The sequence below is a fragment of the Salvia hispanica genome, chromosome 4, assembly GCF_029641045.1.
Source record: "Salvia hispanica isolate PSC_SH4W2 chromosome 4, Shi_PSC_v1, whole genome shotgun sequence".
In the NCBI taxonomy this organism is placed as follows: domain Eukaryota; kingdom Viridiplantae; phylum Streptophyta; class Magnoliopsida; order Lamiales; family Lamiaceae; genus Salvia; species Salvia hispanica.
Genome location: NC_142695.1, coordinates 48111943 through 48131266, shown reverse-complemented (window position 1 = coordinate 48131266; position 19324 = coordinate 48111943). Strand labels below are relative to the sequence as shown.

The 19324-nt window shown below is 35.5% G+C and overlaps 4 protein-coding genes across 5 annotated transcripts; 3 read left to right on the top strand and 1 right to left on the bottom strand.

Moving 5' to 3' along the window:
• Window positions 1-2402: 2402 nt before the first annotated feature.
• Window positions 2403-4475, top strand: LOC125195278 ((E)-beta-caryophyllene synthase-like). Its single transcript, XM_048093453.2, has 6 exons — window positions 2403-2631; window positions 2741-3110; window positions 3203-3421; window positions 3571-3709; window positions 3786-4034; window positions 4122-4475. Exons 1-6 carry the CDS (start codon window positions 2403-2405, stop codon window positions 4473-4475), a joined length of 1560 nt encoding a protein of 519 aa, XP_047949410.2.
• Window positions 4476-6655: 2180 nt separating this feature from the next.
• On the top strand, window positions 6656-7226 carry LOC125195277 (uncharacterized). The gene is made up of 2 exons (XM_048093452.1): window positions 6656-7091; window positions 7141-7226. Exons 1-2 carry the CDS (start codon window positions 6656-6658, stop codon window positions 7224-7226), a joined length of 522 nt encoding a protein of 173 aa, XP_047949409.1.
• A 2035-nt stretch (window positions 7227-9261) lies between these two features.
• Window positions 9262-15402, top strand: LOC125196685 (ATP-dependent 6-phosphofructokinase 6-like). The gene is made up of 14 exons (XM_048095298.2): window positions 9262-9655; window positions 10629-10675; window positions 10778-10817; window positions 11165-11227; window positions 11320-11457; window positions 11797-11955; window positions 12098-12151; window positions 12243-12311; window positions 12681-12810; window positions 13106-13359; window positions 14330-14378; window positions 14447-14601; window positions 14909-15026; window positions 15155-15402. The coding sequence occupies exons 1-14, from the start codon at window positions 9554-9556 to the stop codon at window positions 15214-15216; spliced, it is 1440 nt and encodes a 479-aa protein (XP_047951255.1). The 5' UTR covers window positions 9262-9553; the 3' UTR covers window positions 15217-15402.
• Window positions 15403-16106: 704 nt separating this feature from the next.
• Window positions 16107-18676, bottom strand: LOC125196273 (serine/threonine-protein kinase Aurora-1). 2 transcript variants are annotated; one of them, XM_048094722.2, is made up of 9 exons: window positions 18536-18676; window positions 17896-18012; window positions 17546-17695; window positions 17373-17468; window positions 17137-17232; window positions 16951-17047; window positions 16713-16830; window positions 16556-16628; window positions 16107-16465 (listed from the first exon to the last, which is right to left on the bottom strand). In XM_048094722.2, the coding sequence occupies exons 1-9, from the start codon at window positions 18572-18574 to the stop codon at window positions 16364-16366; spliced, it is 888 nt and encodes a 295-aa protein (XP_047950679.1). In that variant the 5' UTR covers window positions 18575-18676; the 3' UTR covers window positions 16107-16363. The 2 variants fall into 2 exon arrangements, with proteins under 2 accessions (XP_047950679.1, XP_047950680.1); XM_048094723.2 differs by having other exon boundaries at window positions 17546-17692.
• Between the last annotated feature and the right edge of the window lie 648 nt (window positions 18677-19324).

Below are 19324 nucleotides of genomic sequence, written 5' to 3'. Positions count from 1 at the left end.
ATATATGGACTAAAACAAGCTTCTAGACAATGGTATATAAAGTTTAATGATATCATTGTATCATATGGTTTTGTAGAGATCATTGTTGATCGATGTATCTATGTAAAAATCAGTGGGAGTAAGTTTATAATTTTAGTCTTATATGTTGATGATATTTTGCTTGCTGCAAATGACATGGGTATGTTACATGATGTGAAGAAATATCTCTCTAAGAACTTTGAAATGAAAGATATGGGAGATGCATCTTATGTGATCGGAATAGAAATATTTCGAGATAGGTCACAAGGATTATTAAGTTTATCTCAGAAAGGATATATCAATAAGATTTTAGAGAGATATAGAATGGAAAAGTGCTCTATAGGGATTGCTCCAATTCAGAAGGGAGACAAGTTTAGTAAAATGCAATGTCCTAAAAATGAATTGGAGCGTAAGGAAATGGAAAGAATTCCATATGCATCAGTGGTTGGGAGTTTGAACTACGTTCAAACATGTACGCGACCAGATATCACCTTTGCGGTTGGTATGTTGGGTCGATATCAAAGTAATCCCGGAATGGATCACTGGAAGGCTGCAAAGAAAGTCCTCAGGTACTTGCAAGGCACCAAAGAGCACATGCTTACGTATAGAAGATCCGATAATCTAGAGGTCATTGGATATTCAGATTCAGAATATGTCGGGTGCGTTGATAGTAGAAAATCTACGTTTGGCTATTTGTTCCTTTTAGCCGAGGGAGCAGTATCATGGAAAAGTGGAAAGCAGTCTGTCATTGCTACTTCCACTATGGAAGCCGAATTTGTGGCATGCTTTGAGGCCACTGTTCACGGATTGTGGTTGCGGAACTTTATTTCAGGGCTTAGAATTGTCGACTCTATAGCTAGGCCGCTGAAAATTTATTGTGATAATTCCGCAGCTGTCTTCTTTTCAAAGAATGATAAGTACTCGAAAGGGGCTAAGCACATGGAGTTAAAATACTTATCTGTTAAAGAAGAAGTGCAGAAACAAAGAGTGTTCTTTGAGCATATTAGGACGGATATGATGGTAGCGGATCCGTTAACTAAAGGACTACCACCCAAAATGTTTATTGGCCATGTAGAGCGTATGAGTATTATAGATAAAGCCTTGCTATTTTAGTTGTATTATGCTTGTAAAGTGTAAGACACTTTGAATTCAATAAAAGTTATGTTTCTGTTTATTAAATATGTTATCATTATAGTTTGTATACAATTATGGTTGTTGGATAACATATGATGAATTGAGAATAAAAGTTCATCTCAATGAAAGGACAATGTAAAGTTGGAATTGATTTGTGATACATGGAAGGAATCATGTCGCTTAATGATGTGTGACCGCCATGATTCGATCAATTCTAATTTTTTCATGGTATTTAAAGAATATTTTGAACATGATATAAAAGTGCGCATTATAGTTATTAAACCATCAAGACGATACAAAGGTCAAGTGGGAGAATGTAAGAATATTTATATTCTTATATGATCTATGTATCTATTGGTTTAAATTAAAGTTCAAGTTCATAATATTAAAAGTTAAAAGGGATTCTAATATTAAAGACGACACCGTAATGGATCGGTTTCGATTAAAGAATTAGAATTGGATGTATTGATAACCCTCCTTTCTTACCTTATTATTGATACATGTTTATATATATATATATATATATATATATATATATATATAAAGCGTAATATAAATATATATATATATATGTACATTAGAGATTGTATACATAAATGATAGTTTAATATATGTATACATGTGGCACCGAGAATTAAAAGAAATGGAAAAGGTGTCAGTTGTTTATGATAAAGTAGTTATCACTTCTATTTTATCTAATTAGCAACGGTTGTGATATTTAATGTACATATATATATATATATATATATATATATATATAAATTGATTAAATTCGGGTGCTGTGCATGTATAACCGTAATGATAAGGTAGTTGATTCTTTTGATAAGAGAAAATGCAATTCTCTTTATACCAATCAGCATATCTTTGGTTAAATGAAACGATGTGCTTCTTAACTCACGGCGTTTGGATGTGTATAAATATGTGCGATGGTTTCAGCATTTGATATACAATCCAGAACGAGTTATATACTCAGAAAAGTCACAGTACATACGCACATATATATATACACTTATATACAAGTTTTTGATTCTTTATCCATTAAAAGAATCATAGAAGGCTTGAGGTCAAGGAGAGGAGAATCATCAAAGTGGATTCAACATCTTCTTCAGCACAAGAAAAGCATGGATGGAGGTTGGTGATCTATCTCCACTTTATAGTCTATATGTTGTGGTTGAATTAATTCAAATCTAGAATCAGATTTCATTATCGAAATCATTAAAGTTGAGATTTGGCTAACACACGCAAGACAAATGGAAGAGATTAGGGAATTGGTCCTTCACAATGATGAAGATGATCTAACCCTAAAACTAGAACTCATTGATTCGATCAAACGGCTTGGAGTGGGCTACCATTTCGAAAAGGAAATCCGCAAAACCTTACGATGGATTCATGACGCCTATAGCGCCAACGACAACGATCTTCGATTTGTTGCTCTTCGCTTTCGTCTGCTCCGAGAACAAGGTTTTCACGTTCCATGCGGTATGTATAGATCTCTAAAGTCCGGAGCCTTTGTCCTAGCTAGTGACATGTTGTTGGTTTATCTATTTTATTTTCTATTCACTTAACTCATTAAATACTATTTTGGCAGATGTTTTTTGCAAATTCTTAGATGAAAAAGGAAATTTCAAGGAATCGATACCAAACAATGTTGAAGGGCTGTTGGAATTATACGAGGCATCAAACTATGGAGTGCATGGAGAGGAAATTCTTGACAAAGCATTAGAATTTTCCTCTTCTAATCTCCATTCTTTAATCATGAACATGAGTAATAACACTCTTTCTACACGAGTTAGGGAAGCACTAAAGATCCCAATTTCAAAGACTCTAAACAGATTGGGAGCAAGAAAGTTCATTTCTATGTACGACGACTCATGCAATGAAAAGCTACTCGATTTTGCGATATCGGACTTCAATCTTGTGCAGACGCTACACCAGAAAGAGCTAAGTCATGTTACAAGGTTAGCTGCCTAACATTTTCATCGTTTTTTAATCTGCAATCAAAGAGAATGCACCACTAAATTGATTAAATTATACTACTATATTGTTGTAGATGGTGGAAGGAATTGGACTTTGCAAATAAACTTCCCTTTGCTAGAGATAGACTTGTGGAATGCTATTTTTGGATTGTGGGTGTTTACTTTGAGCCATGCTATGCAATTGCGAGAAAGCTACTAACCAAAGTCATTTATATGGCTTCTTTCCTTGACGACATTTACGATGTCTATGGAACGTTAGACGAACTCACGCTTTTCACTAGCATTCTCCGAAGGTATGTGCAATTTAGTAGTAATATTTTTGTACTGGAAGGTTCCCTATTTAAAATTGAAACTATAAGAACTTTATTGGTTATTGACGAGAAATTTTATTAAAATGCTAAAATAGGAAAAAAGTTAAAATATTTACCACGTTTGATATCAGGTGGGACATGGATGGCATTGATGAATTGCCACCATGCATGAGGATATACTACAAAGCCCTATGCGATGTATATGTTGAAATGGAAAACGAAATGGGAAAGCTAGGCAAATCATATGCAGTCGAATATGGAAAAGCTGAGGTATGGATTTCATTTTCTCCTTACGGTCGAATATGTACGTTTGTCATTCATTTTAGATTGGATTGAAATTGCGCAGATGATTAGGTTGGCGGAGGTGTACCTTAAAGAGGCGGAGTGGTCTTTCAGCAAGCACAAGCCTACAATGGAGGAATATACAAAAGTGGCACTTTTGTCTTCAGGATATGTGATGATGTCAATAAATTCATTACTTGTGATTGATGATCCAATTAGCAAGGAGGAGTTTGATTGGGTTTTGAGTGAACCACCTATTCTTAAATCATCTTTACTCATTACTAGGCTAATGGATGACCTTGCAGGATATGGGGTACGTAACAATAATGTATCTATCTATAGGTTATATATATACATTCACTTATGCAACTTTCTTGATGAATCAAAAATGTACATACAGTTTGAAAAAAAGCTGTCAGCAATTCATTACTACATGCATGAAAATGGTGTGGCAGAGAAAGAAGCTTTTGCAGAGCTGCGCAAACAAGTGAAGAATGCATGGAAGGTTCTAAACAAGGAACTTCTTCACCCAACAGAAGCTTCCATTCCTATCCTTAAATGTGTTGCCAACTTCACTCGTGTCATATTCTTGCTATACACAGATGAAGATGCATATGTTAATTCCAAAGCTAAGACCAAAGACATGATCAAGTCTGTGCTCGTCGACCCCGTCACCAATTTTAGCACTTTGAAAAACCCCAATAATTCAGTGCTGGATTCAGCTGCAAACAACATCTTCAACTGTAGCATGTAGGGATCGACCATTTTTATTTTATGCTCAATTTTTATGTAGTAAGTCCATTTATTTTGTTATTTACTGATTCATTGGAAGTTTTAACTGATTGATGCATCTTCTTTATCACTTTGCATTCAAGCTATTGGCCATGGCATTGATGTCGGAAATTAATTACTACAAAATTCAAGAAATTCGTATAAGCTTATTACTATGAATCATTATTCAAGAAATTTAATTTAACTAATAAATAGTTAAAGTAGATATATAGTTTAAAGTAAAAGCGAGAATTATGTAGGAAATACTCTACTCGACATTATTCTTGATTTTATTTTACACTATATCCACTTTAACTATTTATTACAATTTTTTAAAAATAAATATAAAAAGGAAGTGACTCAACTTTCTTAACAATTAATTATTGTAAAATATTTATAATAGCATTTATGTTATTACTCTAAAAAATCGCTGTATATATTGATAGATTGAAACATAATAAGTTGAGGCTGATTTTGGGATGACTTTGTTGCAGATGTTGGGACTAAAAAAGGTTATGACCGATTTTAGAAAAACAAGGAGTGGGAAAACAAAACGTGATTTAGACAAATAGTAAGATCTATGACATCTTTGTTGATTTGAAACATTGTCTATAAATGAAAATATACGTTAGATATACTTTATTACTCCCTCCGTCCCCTATTAGGAGTCACTCTTTGATTGGACACGGGTTTTAAGAAATATAAAGAAAAGTTGGTTGAAAAAGTTAGTGGAATGTGATACCCATTTTTTTATATTAGTTTTATAATAAAATGTGAGTGAATTGAGTTAGTGGAATATGAGACCTACTTACTATTTATGGTAAAAATGAAGTGTGATTTTTAATTGGGGACGGACCGAAATGGAAAAATGTGACTCTTAATGGAGGGACAGAGGGAGTATAATACTAGCAAAGTAATTAAATACTCATTATTAGTCATCAACACGATTTTAGAGCATCCGCAGCGTCCGTCCGTCCGTGCCAGCGGCACGGCGCTGCTCTTAGCTAAGAGCACGTCCGTGCCGCTGAGCAGCCCTACGTGGCGTATTCTTATTGGCCAACGGCTAAATTCGATTTTTTATTTTTATTTTTTTTTAATTCGAAATTTATTTTAAAAAATGTTTTTAAATAAAAAAAATATTTTCCCACTTTCCAAAAAATTATATCCGTTTTCTACCCACTTTTAATTTATTTTTCAATTTTTCCCCTCAAAATTCACATTTTCATCTATAAATACCCCCACTTCAACACAAAAAATTCCCATAACACTTTAATTATAGGAATTTTTAATTTGTAAGATTTTAATTATGTATTTTTTTATTTTCTAGAATTTTAATTATGTATTTTTTTTTTAGGATTTTAATTATGTAATTTTTATTTTTTAATATATTTTTTATAATGTAAAAATGTTTTTAGTAATTGAAATATTTAAATTGAATAATATAATAGTGGGACCCTTGAGCTTGTCCTTAGCTAAGAGCACGGATGTGGGTGTTGTGCTCTTAGCTAAGGACAAAGAGTAAAAGTGGGTCCGGGCCCACCTCCGTGCTCTTAGCTAAGAGCACGGATGGGGATGCTCTTAATTTAAAAGGACATAACTATATATAGGATGCATGGGTCGGCCCAGAATTCATTCTGCTTCTATTGTCCTGAAGGCCCATGAATAACGACCCACAAAAATAGCTCACTTAGGGCCTCCACAGTAGGGGCGCCGCCGTGACGTGGTTGCACCGCGGCGCCCTATTGTAAGCCGAGGCAGCGCCGGGTACCCGGCAGTGGCACTGCAAGACCGACGTGGTGGTGCTTTTCTGCTTTTTTTAATTCTTTAATTTTTTTTCTATAAAATATATATTCCCAATTCATTTTTTTCATTCCATTCCAATCTCAAATCTCAAATTTTTCTCAAATCCACTGTCTGAAAATAGATTCTGATGATGAGTATCAACGCGCATGAGATGAGGCATATAACGTGTTGGTTGAAGAGGTTGGACACGAAGTACGGAAGGAGGAAGAGGAGTGCTTGGCGACGGCGACGGTCCCTTGTTAGATCCAGCATCCGCAGACAATCCCCTGCGACCATGTCGGGGCTAACCAGCGGATGGTGGATGACTACTTTAGCGAAAACCCGCGTTTTCCACAATAGCTTTTTCGTCGGCGTTTCAAAATGTCTCGATGGCTCTTCCTACATATAGCATCATCATTGGCGACGCGGTATGGGTGTTTCACTCTCCGATCTGATGCCAACGGTAGGATCAAATTGTTGACGATACAGAAGTGCACTGCTGCAATTAGGCTGCTGGCCTATGGCAGACCGGCTGACATGTTCGACGAATACTTGCACATGGGCGAGACGGCTAGCCTACAGGTTTTGAGACAGTTTTGTAGGAGCATCATCACGATATTTGGTAGAGAGTATCTCCGAAAGCCACACCGCCGACTGCCAGATACTGCTTACTATGCACGAGAGAGTGCACGGTTTTTCAGGGATGATGGACAACATAGATTGCTTGCACTGGGAATGGAGGAACTGCCCGGTGGCTTGGAAAGGGCAGTTCACTACCGGGTTCAAATGCAAACACCTGACGATAATCCTGGAAGCTGTTGTTGACTACTGATTGTGGATCTGACATACGTATTTTGGGGTTGCAGGGTCTAACAACGACATCAGTGTTCTGCAGTTGTCACATCTCTTCAATAGCAGTACTGGCGTGAGGGTCCAAAAATTTGTTTCGTAGCAAACGACAGGTAGTACAATAGGAACTACTGTTTGGCAGATGTGACATACCCTCGGTGGGCCGTATTTTTGAAGATGACCAGACATCCATTTGGTCCGTACAACTCTTGGTTCACGCAACAACAAGAGGGTGCGAGGAAGGATGTTGCGCGAGCATTTGGTGTGCTCCAAGCACGATGGGACATTATACGGTGCACGACACGTAGACGACGTCGCTGATATCATGTACTATCATATTGCATAACATGATGGTAGATGATGAAGGTATATCTGTGGAGCGTTGGACCGCGGACGATGGTGTTGGACCAAGTCAGGTGTTGCCACCGCACCCTACAGATGGGTGTACTGCGTTCTGACGAAGACTTGCTCCGAGTTTTCTTTGATATACGCGAGGAAGAGAACATCTCCAGCTCCAGGCCGATATGGTTGAAGAGATATGGGCATGTAGGGGAACGAGCACATCTTGATTACTTTCGTTTGTATTTTTTGTTGTATAATTTTCAAATATTTATAATACAACGAAGATTTGATTTAATTTTTTTTAATGAATTTTTTTTGTACAATAATTTTTTTTTCCAATCCAATTAAAATATACCAAATTAAGGCGTGGCTGTTGCGAGGTTGGACAAATTTTTTGTGGCTGAGGTATGTCTGTGATGACTAGGCGGACAACTTTTTTTTTTGTCTGAACTAGAAAATAAATTTTTTGTTAAATTTACTAATTATACTATACTAACTAGGTTAGCTCTAAAACATTATTCTTCATTTTAGTCACTTCTTTAAGCTCCTTAAAACAATTTATAGTACGATATTTTAAAGAATTTGAAATAATTATTTAATAGTATAAGAATAATGTATAGCCAGTTTTATTTGCTCTCCCAATATATTAAGTTAGTCGCTCGTCAATTTATATACTTCCTTACGTCCTATTCAAGATATCCACGGTATTGAGTGACACGGAATTTTTTAAAAAATGTACTTTATTATATTAAAGTAGAGAGAGGAAAGACAATTGAGTGTTTTAATGAGGTGAGATGAGAGATGAATTTGTTTTCAAATATGGAAAGTGAACATCTTAAATGAGACAAACCAAAAAGAAAAGGTGCAAATCTTGGGTGAGATGGAAGAAGTATAAATTATTGTCAAAACATATCCAGAATTCATTATACTAAGGACATGTTTGATAAGTTAGTAATACCAAGATAGAGAATTATATATGTGCATTTCAAATTATTTGATATCATAGTTAATCTTAGCTCAAAGCCCAATATAAGACAAGGGCCCTACCCAATCTTACCAAAATTATAACTTTAACCATGCTTATGTAACCCACAAAATTTATCAAGTTAAACCATGTTATTTAATATACTACTATACAAATAGGTTCTATCAAACAACAATAAAACCTGTATTTCTTTTCTTATTTTACATATCTTCTCATATCCCATCTTTTTATCAAACGAGTCCTAATACTATATTCTATCTATTCAATTAAAAATGGAAATGTTTTACTTTTTGAATTATTCCATTAAAAATGAAACATTTTCTTAAATAGAAACATCATCATTTCTCATTTTCCTCTCTCTTACTTTACCTTCATAAAACAACATTGCATAAAATTGTATTGAAAACCAAATATTTTATACTCCCTTCGTTCCATATATAGTACTAGTAGATACATTTATTTTTAACAAGGAGATTAAAAGAAAATGTGTAATGTACATTAAATTAAAAAGGAGGAAAAAATAGAGAGAATCAATTAAGAGAGAGAGAGAAAATCAAGAGTAAGAAACGTGTTACTTTTTACTAAAAAAAAGTAATGACAATATTTACTATGGAATGACTAAAATGAAAAATTAACTCTATTACTATGGTTGGAGAATATTTATTCATTAGGATAGAGGGTGTATTTTAATTCATTAAATTTATTTTTATTTTGTTTTATTTAATTAGATCCTTAATTTAAGCAATGGTGGAAGACTTTAAAAAAGAAACAAAAAATTATTCAAATTAAAAGTGCATGTACTATTCTAACATGACGCAGCTGGCTCCGAATTTCAATGAAATCCGATTAGAGCAGAATCTTCCATGTTCAATACCACTCAATTCACAGTGGCACCGCCACCTGTTTTATATAATCAGCTGTACCGAAGAATTTCATAATTAACCCCTGAATTCAAGGGAATGCTTTTCATTTTTTTCGGTTTCGCCTTCGATCGCCTTTAATCGTTGAATTCCGCTGTGAAGATTCAGATTTAGTGTGTTCACATCTAGCTTATTTTTACACCACTTTTTCTCATCGATTTGTTTTTCGTGATCGGGTGAATCATGGGGTCGCAGAGTAATTTTGAGATGAAGGTGGTTCAAGGAGAGTTTGGATACGTTCTCCAAGATGTGCCTCATTTGTCCGATTACATTTCCGATCTTCAGGTAAGATTTTAGTTTGATCAGCGAGTCGATTTTTCTGATTAGTTTGATCAATCGCAGTGCTGGAGGAAGATTGTATTAATCGGATGCTTATTTGCATTGCTAATTCTAATTTGTTCGATTTTAGTATGATGTTACTTGGACCGAGTACTGTTTATTTTGTGCCTGGTGGTTTTTGCACGCAAGATCATTTTTTGGTCACATTGGGAGTTTTAGGCAAAAAACTCAGCGCCAACTTAGAAACTTTCATTGGGGGCTCCACTGATTACAAGTTTGATTAAGCCAATGCTGCATTGTCCTCAGTCTTCAGCGCCCAATCTCTTTTTCCGGTCACCGTCACTTCGAGTTTTGCACAAGATTTCGAACTTTTTAGCTATCATATAAGAACGAGTAAGATTAAAAAGAATTAAAAGTTGATTGGCGGGGGTGATTTGTGTCTTACAATGGAAGGAGGATATGACTAAGAAACCAGGCTTAGAGTTCTGCTGTTTACCTTCATTTTACATTACAATGTGAAGGAGGATATGAGATATTGATTGTTGGAATTATGAAGAAAAGTAGATCCTAACTGATTCTTTCCTTGGTACGAGTCTGTCAAATATATCAGTAGATAAGAAAGAATCGATCTGATAAATATGCTTCATGGATGCATTGAATTTGCACACTTTCCCTTTCCACCTTGACGTTTAAAAAATTGACTGCTCAAAGTTGTATATGTATGTAATTCCACAGCCAAGGCTTTATTTGGAATTTTTTGTGTGTTCTTAGTTAAATAATTCTCATATAGTGTAGCATACATGGATTTGTTTAAACAGTCTCTTTCACGAAATGGAGAATATGGTAGGAGACTAGGAGGAATAACTGAGTCTTGTCCTATGTGTCAATAATTTGATTATTGTTTTGTACCTTTTCCTTTAAATTAGTGTTAGCTCCTTTGTTCTTTTAATTAAATTTTGTGCTTGAACATTTGTTGCAGACTTATCCAAATCCCCTGCGCTCCAATCCTGCATACTCAGTGGTTAAGTGAGTTGAACTTTCTTTCGTGGATTTCATTACTTTCTCGCAGCATTGAACTTGTTTTTTATTGACAGCTAATAATATTTTTCCGGTTACCTCTGATTCCAGGCAATACTTTGTTGACATGGATGATAGTGTCCCTGAAAAGGTATGCTGTAGCCTGCAGCTTGGTTTATGTAGCCAGGATCATAGTCCGGAGTTCTATTTATCCTTTTTGGTTTGGCTATAAATCTGCAGCTTGGAACTGAAGTTGATTTTATTATATGTTTTCCAAGGCTGGAGTATAAAAGTCCTAAAAGGCGTCATAATTTAAATTTTAAGTTTTCTCTAACAATGATAGAATTGAAAAATTGTGTCCCTGGGCTCATTATCATTGAATTTCATGTGACTGGGAGATTGGGAGATATAGAGATCCAACCTTTTTGAGATAATAAACGTTAACCTTCCACGTCAACTCGGAGTAATTCATTCATGCATGCTTGGTGTATTTGACAGATGGTTGTTCACAAGGATACTCCACGAGGGGTACATTTTCGGCGAGCTGGACCTCGTCAACAGGTATACCAAACCTTTTCTTCTTCTTCTTCTTTGTTCCCCTTCTTTTAGGAAGTTTAAAGATAAATATGGTATATGTTCACTGATGTCCGCAGGTCTATTTTGCATCAGATGACGTACTTGCTTGTATTGTGACATGTGGTGGTTTATGTCCTGGGCTAAACACGGTGATCAGAGAAATTGTACACAGCCTTGATTATATGTATGGGGTCACCAAAGTCCTAGGAATAGAGGTGTGTTGGCTGTTCATGAATTTAATTGCATCTTTACAATTTATCTATTAGATATCATGAAACTTGGTCATGAACCGTCAGCCTTTTCTTTGTATCCCAGGATAGTTTGTTTATGAATGCATAATCTATATCCTTATGTCTGGTTTCCATTTCGAGTTCCGTGTAGCTTTAACCTGTCAGACCTACATCTTAATCTTTGTGATGGATCTTTGTTAGTCCAATTTATGGAACACATCTTTTTTGTTCATAAGACATAGTGGTTCAAAAGAGTGGTAAAGTCTCATAATTGGTCATTGCAGTTTCTTTATAATCTGACAATGATGGCATCTCTTTTCATAGGGAGGCTACAGGGGTTTTTATTCAAAGAATACAATTAATTTGACGCCAAAGCTTTGTAATGACATACATAAGCGTGGTGGAACAATCATTGGATCTTCTCGAGGTGGCCATGATACCACAAAGATTGTTGACAGCATCCAGGACCGTGGAATTAATCAGGCATGTATCAGATTGTACTTGACACAGCAACAATCTGAGATTTCTCTTTCTGGAAGTTAAATCCTTCACCAGATTTACTGCTGATGATTGGCATTTTATAAGCTGCATTTTTTGGCTCTAATGAACAGTATTATTGGCTCAGGTTTATATTATTGGAGGAGATGGCACTCTAAGAGGAGCAAATGTGATCTATGAGGTAATTTATTCAGGGGATAGGCTAAATTGTTTTACCCACAACTCTCCCAGTTCAAGGTTCTTGAGCTTAGCATGTCTAATTTGTTTGGCAGGAAATCAGAAAACGCGGTCTAAAAGTTGCTGTGGCTGGTATCCCCAAGACAATTGACAATGACATTCCGGTATCAGTCATCATACATCCTATTATATGGACTCCTTTTACCTTATTCTCCATATTGATTATTTTAGTATCAAATTACATGCTTAACTGCGTGGAATGAAGTTTGTTAGTTTTTCACATGCACCTCTAAATAGGTCTTCTGATCTGCATGGAGGATCTGTTGTCTTCCACTGTTCCATGTTCGAAATATGTTTCAACCAACTAGAAATTTCACTAGAAAAAAGAGAACCTAGTTTGTGTTGAATGGATCATCCCTCACATTTAATTATAGGCACACCGCATCTACCTCTTTTGATTTTCTCTCTGTTAGATGCAAATGATCATTATTCCTTTTCATTTCTAACAAGCTCCCTTTGATTTCTATTATCAGGTTATTGATAGGTCATTTGGTTTTGATACTGCTGTAGAAGAAGCTCAGCGTGCCATAAATGCTGCACATGTTGAAGCAGATAGTGCAGAGAATGGAATTGGCATGGTGAAGCTAATGGGTCGCTATAGTGGTAAGATGAGTGTATACAACTGAAAAATCAGAAACATTATGATGTAAAGGGTTTCACTTTCTAATTTTATTGCAGTCTAGTGTAGGTCTTTGCACAATAATTTCAGATCCCATTTACTGTAATATGTAAAGCAAGAAATATGTATATCGTATAAGCTTACAAATAGCTGAGGTCCATATACAAACAGGAACACGAAGAGTACCTATCATAAGTTACTATTTTTACAATCTGTTCCTCTGTATTTTCTTTTATAGCGGCACAAATTTTTTCCAAAATAATTGGATTCATTGTGCAGGTTTTATCGCAATGCATGCTACTTTGGCGAGCCGAGATGTGGACTGCTGTTTGATTCCAGAATCGCCTTTCTATCTCGAAGGAAAAGGGGGGCTTTTTGAATATATAGAGAAAAAACTCAAAGAAAATGGGCATATGGTCATTGTTGTTGCTGAAGGAGCAGGACAGGAGCTTCTAGTAACCAAAAATGAAGAAGATGCTTCAGGAAACAAGCTACTTCAGGATGTCGGGTTGTGGCTTGCTCAAAGGATAAAGGTACATGTTATATTGATAATGAGTTTCAGTGGTGATTTTTTCTTCCATGTATATTTTTTACTCCCTCCGTTTCTTCATAGTTGAGGCGGAACTTTTCGGCACGGAGTTTTAGAAATGAATGTTGAGTGTGTTAAATAAATAGATAAAAAAGTAAGAGAGAGGAAAAGGTAGAGAGAATAAAGTATAAAGTAAATAAAGTAGAGAGAGTAAAGTAAGAAAGAAGAAAAAGTTACCATATAAGGAGACGACTCAACTATGAAGAAACTTCTCGAAATGGTAAAATGACTCAACTATGAAGAAACGGAGGGAGTATTAGCTAAATGGGAATCCACATGAAAAGTCTTTTTCAAATGCAATAAGTCTTTTGCATTATCTTGAGAAAAAAAAATGGTTAACACTAAACATATAATCTGATGCTACTGTTGGCACACATAATGTATTATAGCGCCCTCATGTGGTTGTATGTAGAGAGACTGACCTGCAATCCATATAGTTAATGTTTTAACCAGATATAATCCGTAGAAATCTCTCATCTTCTTGGCCTTTTGGCTTTTAGCTTTTAGATCATATGAAAATAATATAAGTGGAATTCAGCATGCCAGATAATATCTGGAAAGGTTTTATGGAGATAGTTGGTCCATATTCCATGATGTTCATTAACAAAGCTGGTTACTCTAGAGTGCATTTCCAAGAAAATGGCGATGGCCCTAGTAGTTATAATACTCTAATGGATGCCTGAATAAAGTTAATTCTAGATTGGAACACTAAGGATGGGCGTCAATTTTAATTATCTAACTGATCTTGTTTATTACTGTCCTATGTCAAAGACCTGCATGAAGAAGGTTATTTCATTGGTGGGAGGCAATAAGCATTGTTACTTTTTTTGTACTTAATCATGTTTTCTTCATCTAAACCAACATAATGATAGTGTCCACTGAAATTCTATTAAGCTACTTATCTCTTTTGACAGGAACATTTTGCAAAGCAAACGACAATGCCAATCACTCTAAAGTATATAGGTTAGACCACTTGTATTGAATTCATATGATCCTTATTAAATAGTGGCACTAAACTTGATTACATGCAGATCCAACTTACATGATCCGTGCTATTCCTAGCAATGCATCCGACAATGTTTACTGCACACTCCTTGCTCAAAGCGCAGTTCATGGGGCAATGGCAGGGTACACAGGCTTCACAAGTGGGCTTGTTAATGGCCGTCATACATACATTCCCTTCAATGTAAGTGACAGTACAAAAATTCTTTCAATCTACATGATTTAATTTCAAAATAGATTTCAGGTTTTCAAATCATCGTTCTTGATGCACACACTGGTCGGTCTACCTTTGATTTCAGGATCTTGCATGCAGCTTTAGTTCTTTCATCCATTTTATTTTTAAATGAGGCTCTGAATACATGTCAACTGTCAAGTTTTACTCCTTTGTTTATTAGAATTAACATAGATTTAAATAAGCTAATCCTACCAAAACCTAAATACTCGGAGCTGGATGCTATACAAACGTGATGGAAAATGTCTATTTTTTGCAGCGTATCACTGAAAAGCAAAACAAGGTTGTCATAACAGACAGGATGTGGGCTAGGCTTCTATCTTCCACTAATCAACCAAGCTTCCTGGGTCCAAAATGTGCCAGTGTTTCGAGTGCAGGTAATACAGAAACCGGTATAAACTAAACAAAAAACACTTGATTCTTGACTACTTCCTTTTAGCAGCAATTTTTAATCTTTTGTTCCACACTCCGATGTATGAGTTGTGCATAATATTGGATTGATCAGGTCAACCAGGAACAGATGAAAAGGTCACCGGTCTATTAGGATGCCTCACCCCAAAGCCATGATTCTCATGAAGTTAGTTATATATTGAACATTTGGGGCTCATAAGTAATTTGTACACTAATTACTCTAGTAATAAGATTAGTCCTTCAAACTATATATAGTTTAAAGGTCTTGTATTAATATCTTGTTTTATGCAGATTTTGCGTTTGAGTATTTGCTGTTAGCAATTGATAAATTAGCAGCTGAAATTCACTCTGTTTCTGTTAAATACACAATTTGCATAGGTTTTTCATTTGTTCATTGGTTGAGTGATATTTTTGGACATTTTGTGAACCTATATTTTTGGCTGCCACATCAGACTTCATCACCCCCACGCCCCTCCCCCCCCAAAAAAAAAAAATAAAAATTCAAAGTTTATGGGACAATCGCGAAAAATGTGATAATTTTTTGAAACTGCAGTAATATACCTAATAAAAAATTACATTTAAAATACACAGTTTGATAGGTAAATCCCCAGGGAGAGAAGGTATATAGAAGAGGTCTATCATGCATTTACCTTCTTATAAAGTGAAATATACCCTTCTAAAAAGTAACACATTCCAAAGGGAAAAGGTATAAGGAAAGGTAAATTATTTTTTAAAATGCATTAAAAAATATAAAATATAATACCTTATCAAATATCTTTCCCATTGGAGAAAGATTTTTCATGAAAAGAAAGTAAATATGGTAGTTATGAGATTTTACCTCTTCATAGATGGTGAGGTAAAGATACCAATGGGAAAATGAATAATACATTCTCAAATACCTCTCTCCCCTTGGAGAATGATTTTTTTATGAAAAAATGGTGAATATGATAGTTATATTAGGTTACCTCTCCATATACCTCTGAATAGTATTGTAAATTATTGTCGATAATAATTTACCTGCTGTTGATATGATAACCCATGATATATAATTTTTTGAACTCTGAATAGAATTGTATAGTAAAATATTGTCAATAATAAGAAGCATTACATTTAACCAGATAAACGTTTAGTGGCAGATAATGCTGATTACTGCCCCAACATATATGTATAAGAAAGAGAGAATGCATATTATATAGCTTTCATCTACATTTAACACAACAGAGATTAATGTAATCTACAAAGCTAATCAAGGTATGAGATGATTGATTGGCCAGAAATATAAATGTTACAGCAGCGGCATCAATCAACCCCTGTAAACACCGGAGGGATCAGCATTCTGTACGATCCACGTATGCTCTAGCAGTTTGTGCAGAGGCAGACGCTTAGAAGAATCCTTGACGAGCATCTGCAGATTTTAGAAAAATGACTAGATATGAGCTTGATGAACTTGGGACATAGCATAAAACTTGATATAACCATGTTTGGGCTAAATTACCTGACTTATTAGATCTTTAGCTGCTGAAGAAACTATTGGCTTTGGGGGAAATTTTAAATCTACTTGGACAATTCTACACAAAACAAAAGCACACATGTGGATTGCAGATTAGTACTGTGCATATACGAAATGGACTATGTAAGATCGTGGATTTTACCTTCTGTATGTGTCTGAATGTTCTTTTGCTTCAAAGGGGGGTAATCCATAGAGAAACTCATAGCACAGAATACCGAGGCTCCATATATCTACATTCGCATCATGCTCCACACTCTCCACTGCGTTAAACATTTGGCATAACTCAATAACCAATATAAGGATACTTTGATAAAGGGATTTTTCTCCATATATCCACATTCGCCTACTTAACACCGGATCTTGCATAAAAAATAGCTTACCCATCTCAGGTGGAAGATAATCTAGAGTGCCACACATGGTCCTCCTACGACTAAATGTGTGGACAGACCAACCAAAATCTGCAATTTTGAGCTCACCCTGAAAATTTGGAAACAGAAGTGTGTCAAAATGGAAAGGCTGCAGCTGTTTTCTTTCAACTAACACAAGCATAAGGGGTAGGTAGTGACCTGTGCTCCAACCAAAAGGTTTTCGGGTTTGATGTCTCGATGTATAACATGCTTCCCATGGCAATATATGAGTGCTCGGGCTAATGATGCAATATACTGTAACATGTTGGAAAAGTACAATCATAATTATATTTCTTTGAGACAAGTCATAAAATCATCAAGCTAAATGGAGCATTATTTTTCTGATCTCAGTTCATGATAATAAATAAAGGCTGTAAGAGAGAGGAATAGCTCACAGTTGCAGCGCGTCTTTCACTAAAATATTTGCACTTCTGCAGCTCTTTGTAGAGCTCTCCCTTGGCAGCATATTCTAGAATTAAGTAAACGCGTTTCTGCAGTTGATGATCTTACATTTTAGGTCCAGGCAACATTTACTTCCAAGTCAATAAACTACGGAAACGCTTGTTACCTGATCGTAAAAGTAGCCATATAGTCGTAGTATGTTGGGGTGTCGAAGATGACTTTGTATCTCCACTTCACGACGAAGCTGGTGCTCAACCTGAGATTCTTTCAATTGGCTCTTAAACAAGACCTTCAACGCAATAACGTGGTTGCTCTGCTTCAAACAACAAAAAACATAATTGAGTTGCCATAGTAAATCAAACAACCATTTCTTTCCAATTTAGTTTTCTAAAAGCTATGGATCATAACAGATAAAGGGCTTCATATCAAAGTGAAACAACAACATAAATACTTAGCAGAGTAAGCAAGATCTAAGCTCCAGAAATACAAAAGATAATTGATTCAAACAGCACTAACCCTCTTTTCTCTAGCGAGATATACATGTCCAAACTTTCCTCGGCCAAGAGGCTTTCCGATGTCAAAGTCAGTTAAGGTCCATTTCTTTCTCTCTGCTGCTGTGCTTGCTGAAGAATTCTGTAGAAAAATGGAAATTTCTTTATCGCATTCAAGCATATCAAGAAAACGGCACCTCAAAGCAGGTTTACTCTGCTCATACAATAAAAAATGACAGATTATGCTATGAAAACACAATGTAGACACTGAGAACATGATTTCTATCTCTCTCGCGATTATCTCCAGAATTTTAGTTGTATTTCGAATTCAGATTGCAAATTCTTCGTTTCCTTTATGTTAGAATATATTGAGAAATCGATACATGGATCATTTCATATCCGATTACATTTTAAAGACCGAAGGCGATGAAAAACAGTAAAAATAGGCGGAAGAGGAATTGAGACAACCAAATCTCATCAAAAGGAAAAAATGAATCAGAATAGTATTTCAAGACAAATCTATAAGAAAATTGAACAAAAAAGGAGAATAACGAACTCCAGAAATTCTTCAAATTCCTGGACAAAAAATCATCCAACAACCTACCCTAACATTCATTTTTTTTTAATTGCAGATTTTTGCAAACAGAGAGGTTTGTATCGCCTACCTTGTGCTCCTCTTGTTGAGACTCCGTCGCGATCGCCATCTCCGGGAAAACACACAAACCTCACACAGTGGACGTGAGAGAGAGACGAACCCTTCAAAATGATTTGAAATTTGTAGAGAGAGAAGAAAGCGGAGGTACGTTTTTGGTTTTTATTGGCGTAATATAGCAACGGTCATATTTTAACAGTAGTACTGTACATGTGGCGTTGCCGCTGCAATCGCTTTTCAAATTTTTTCATTAAATAAAAATCATTTTCAAATACGCATATTGATTATTTCTAGTACTTTGTTTTTAGGACACCATATTTCTAGTTTTATTTTTTATTTCATTTCATCCATTAAAATTAGTTAATACTTCTATTATTTATTTAAGCTAAATTTCTCTCTTTAATAAGGTTACTTTTTTGGTATTAGACTGAGGTTATTCATCAACGGACACAATGGCTATTCCTCGTACTAATTTGTAGACAACTCGAAGGGTGGGGCACTCAATGACTATTCCTCAAGTTGATTCAAAGGGTGAGACAACTGATCCCAAGTTTAAAGCACATTGATTTATAAGTGCCTCGAAGGACGAGACACCCAATGACTATTCCTCGTGCTAATTTGTAGGCATCTCGTGATACAACTAACCCAAAGATTGACACTCAGTGATTATTCATTGTGCTGATTTGTAGGCACCAATGACTATTCCTCGTGCTAATTTATAGGACCTCGAAGGGTGAGACAACTGACCCAAAGATTGACACTCAGTGACTATTTACTGTGCTAATTTGCAGACACTTCAAAA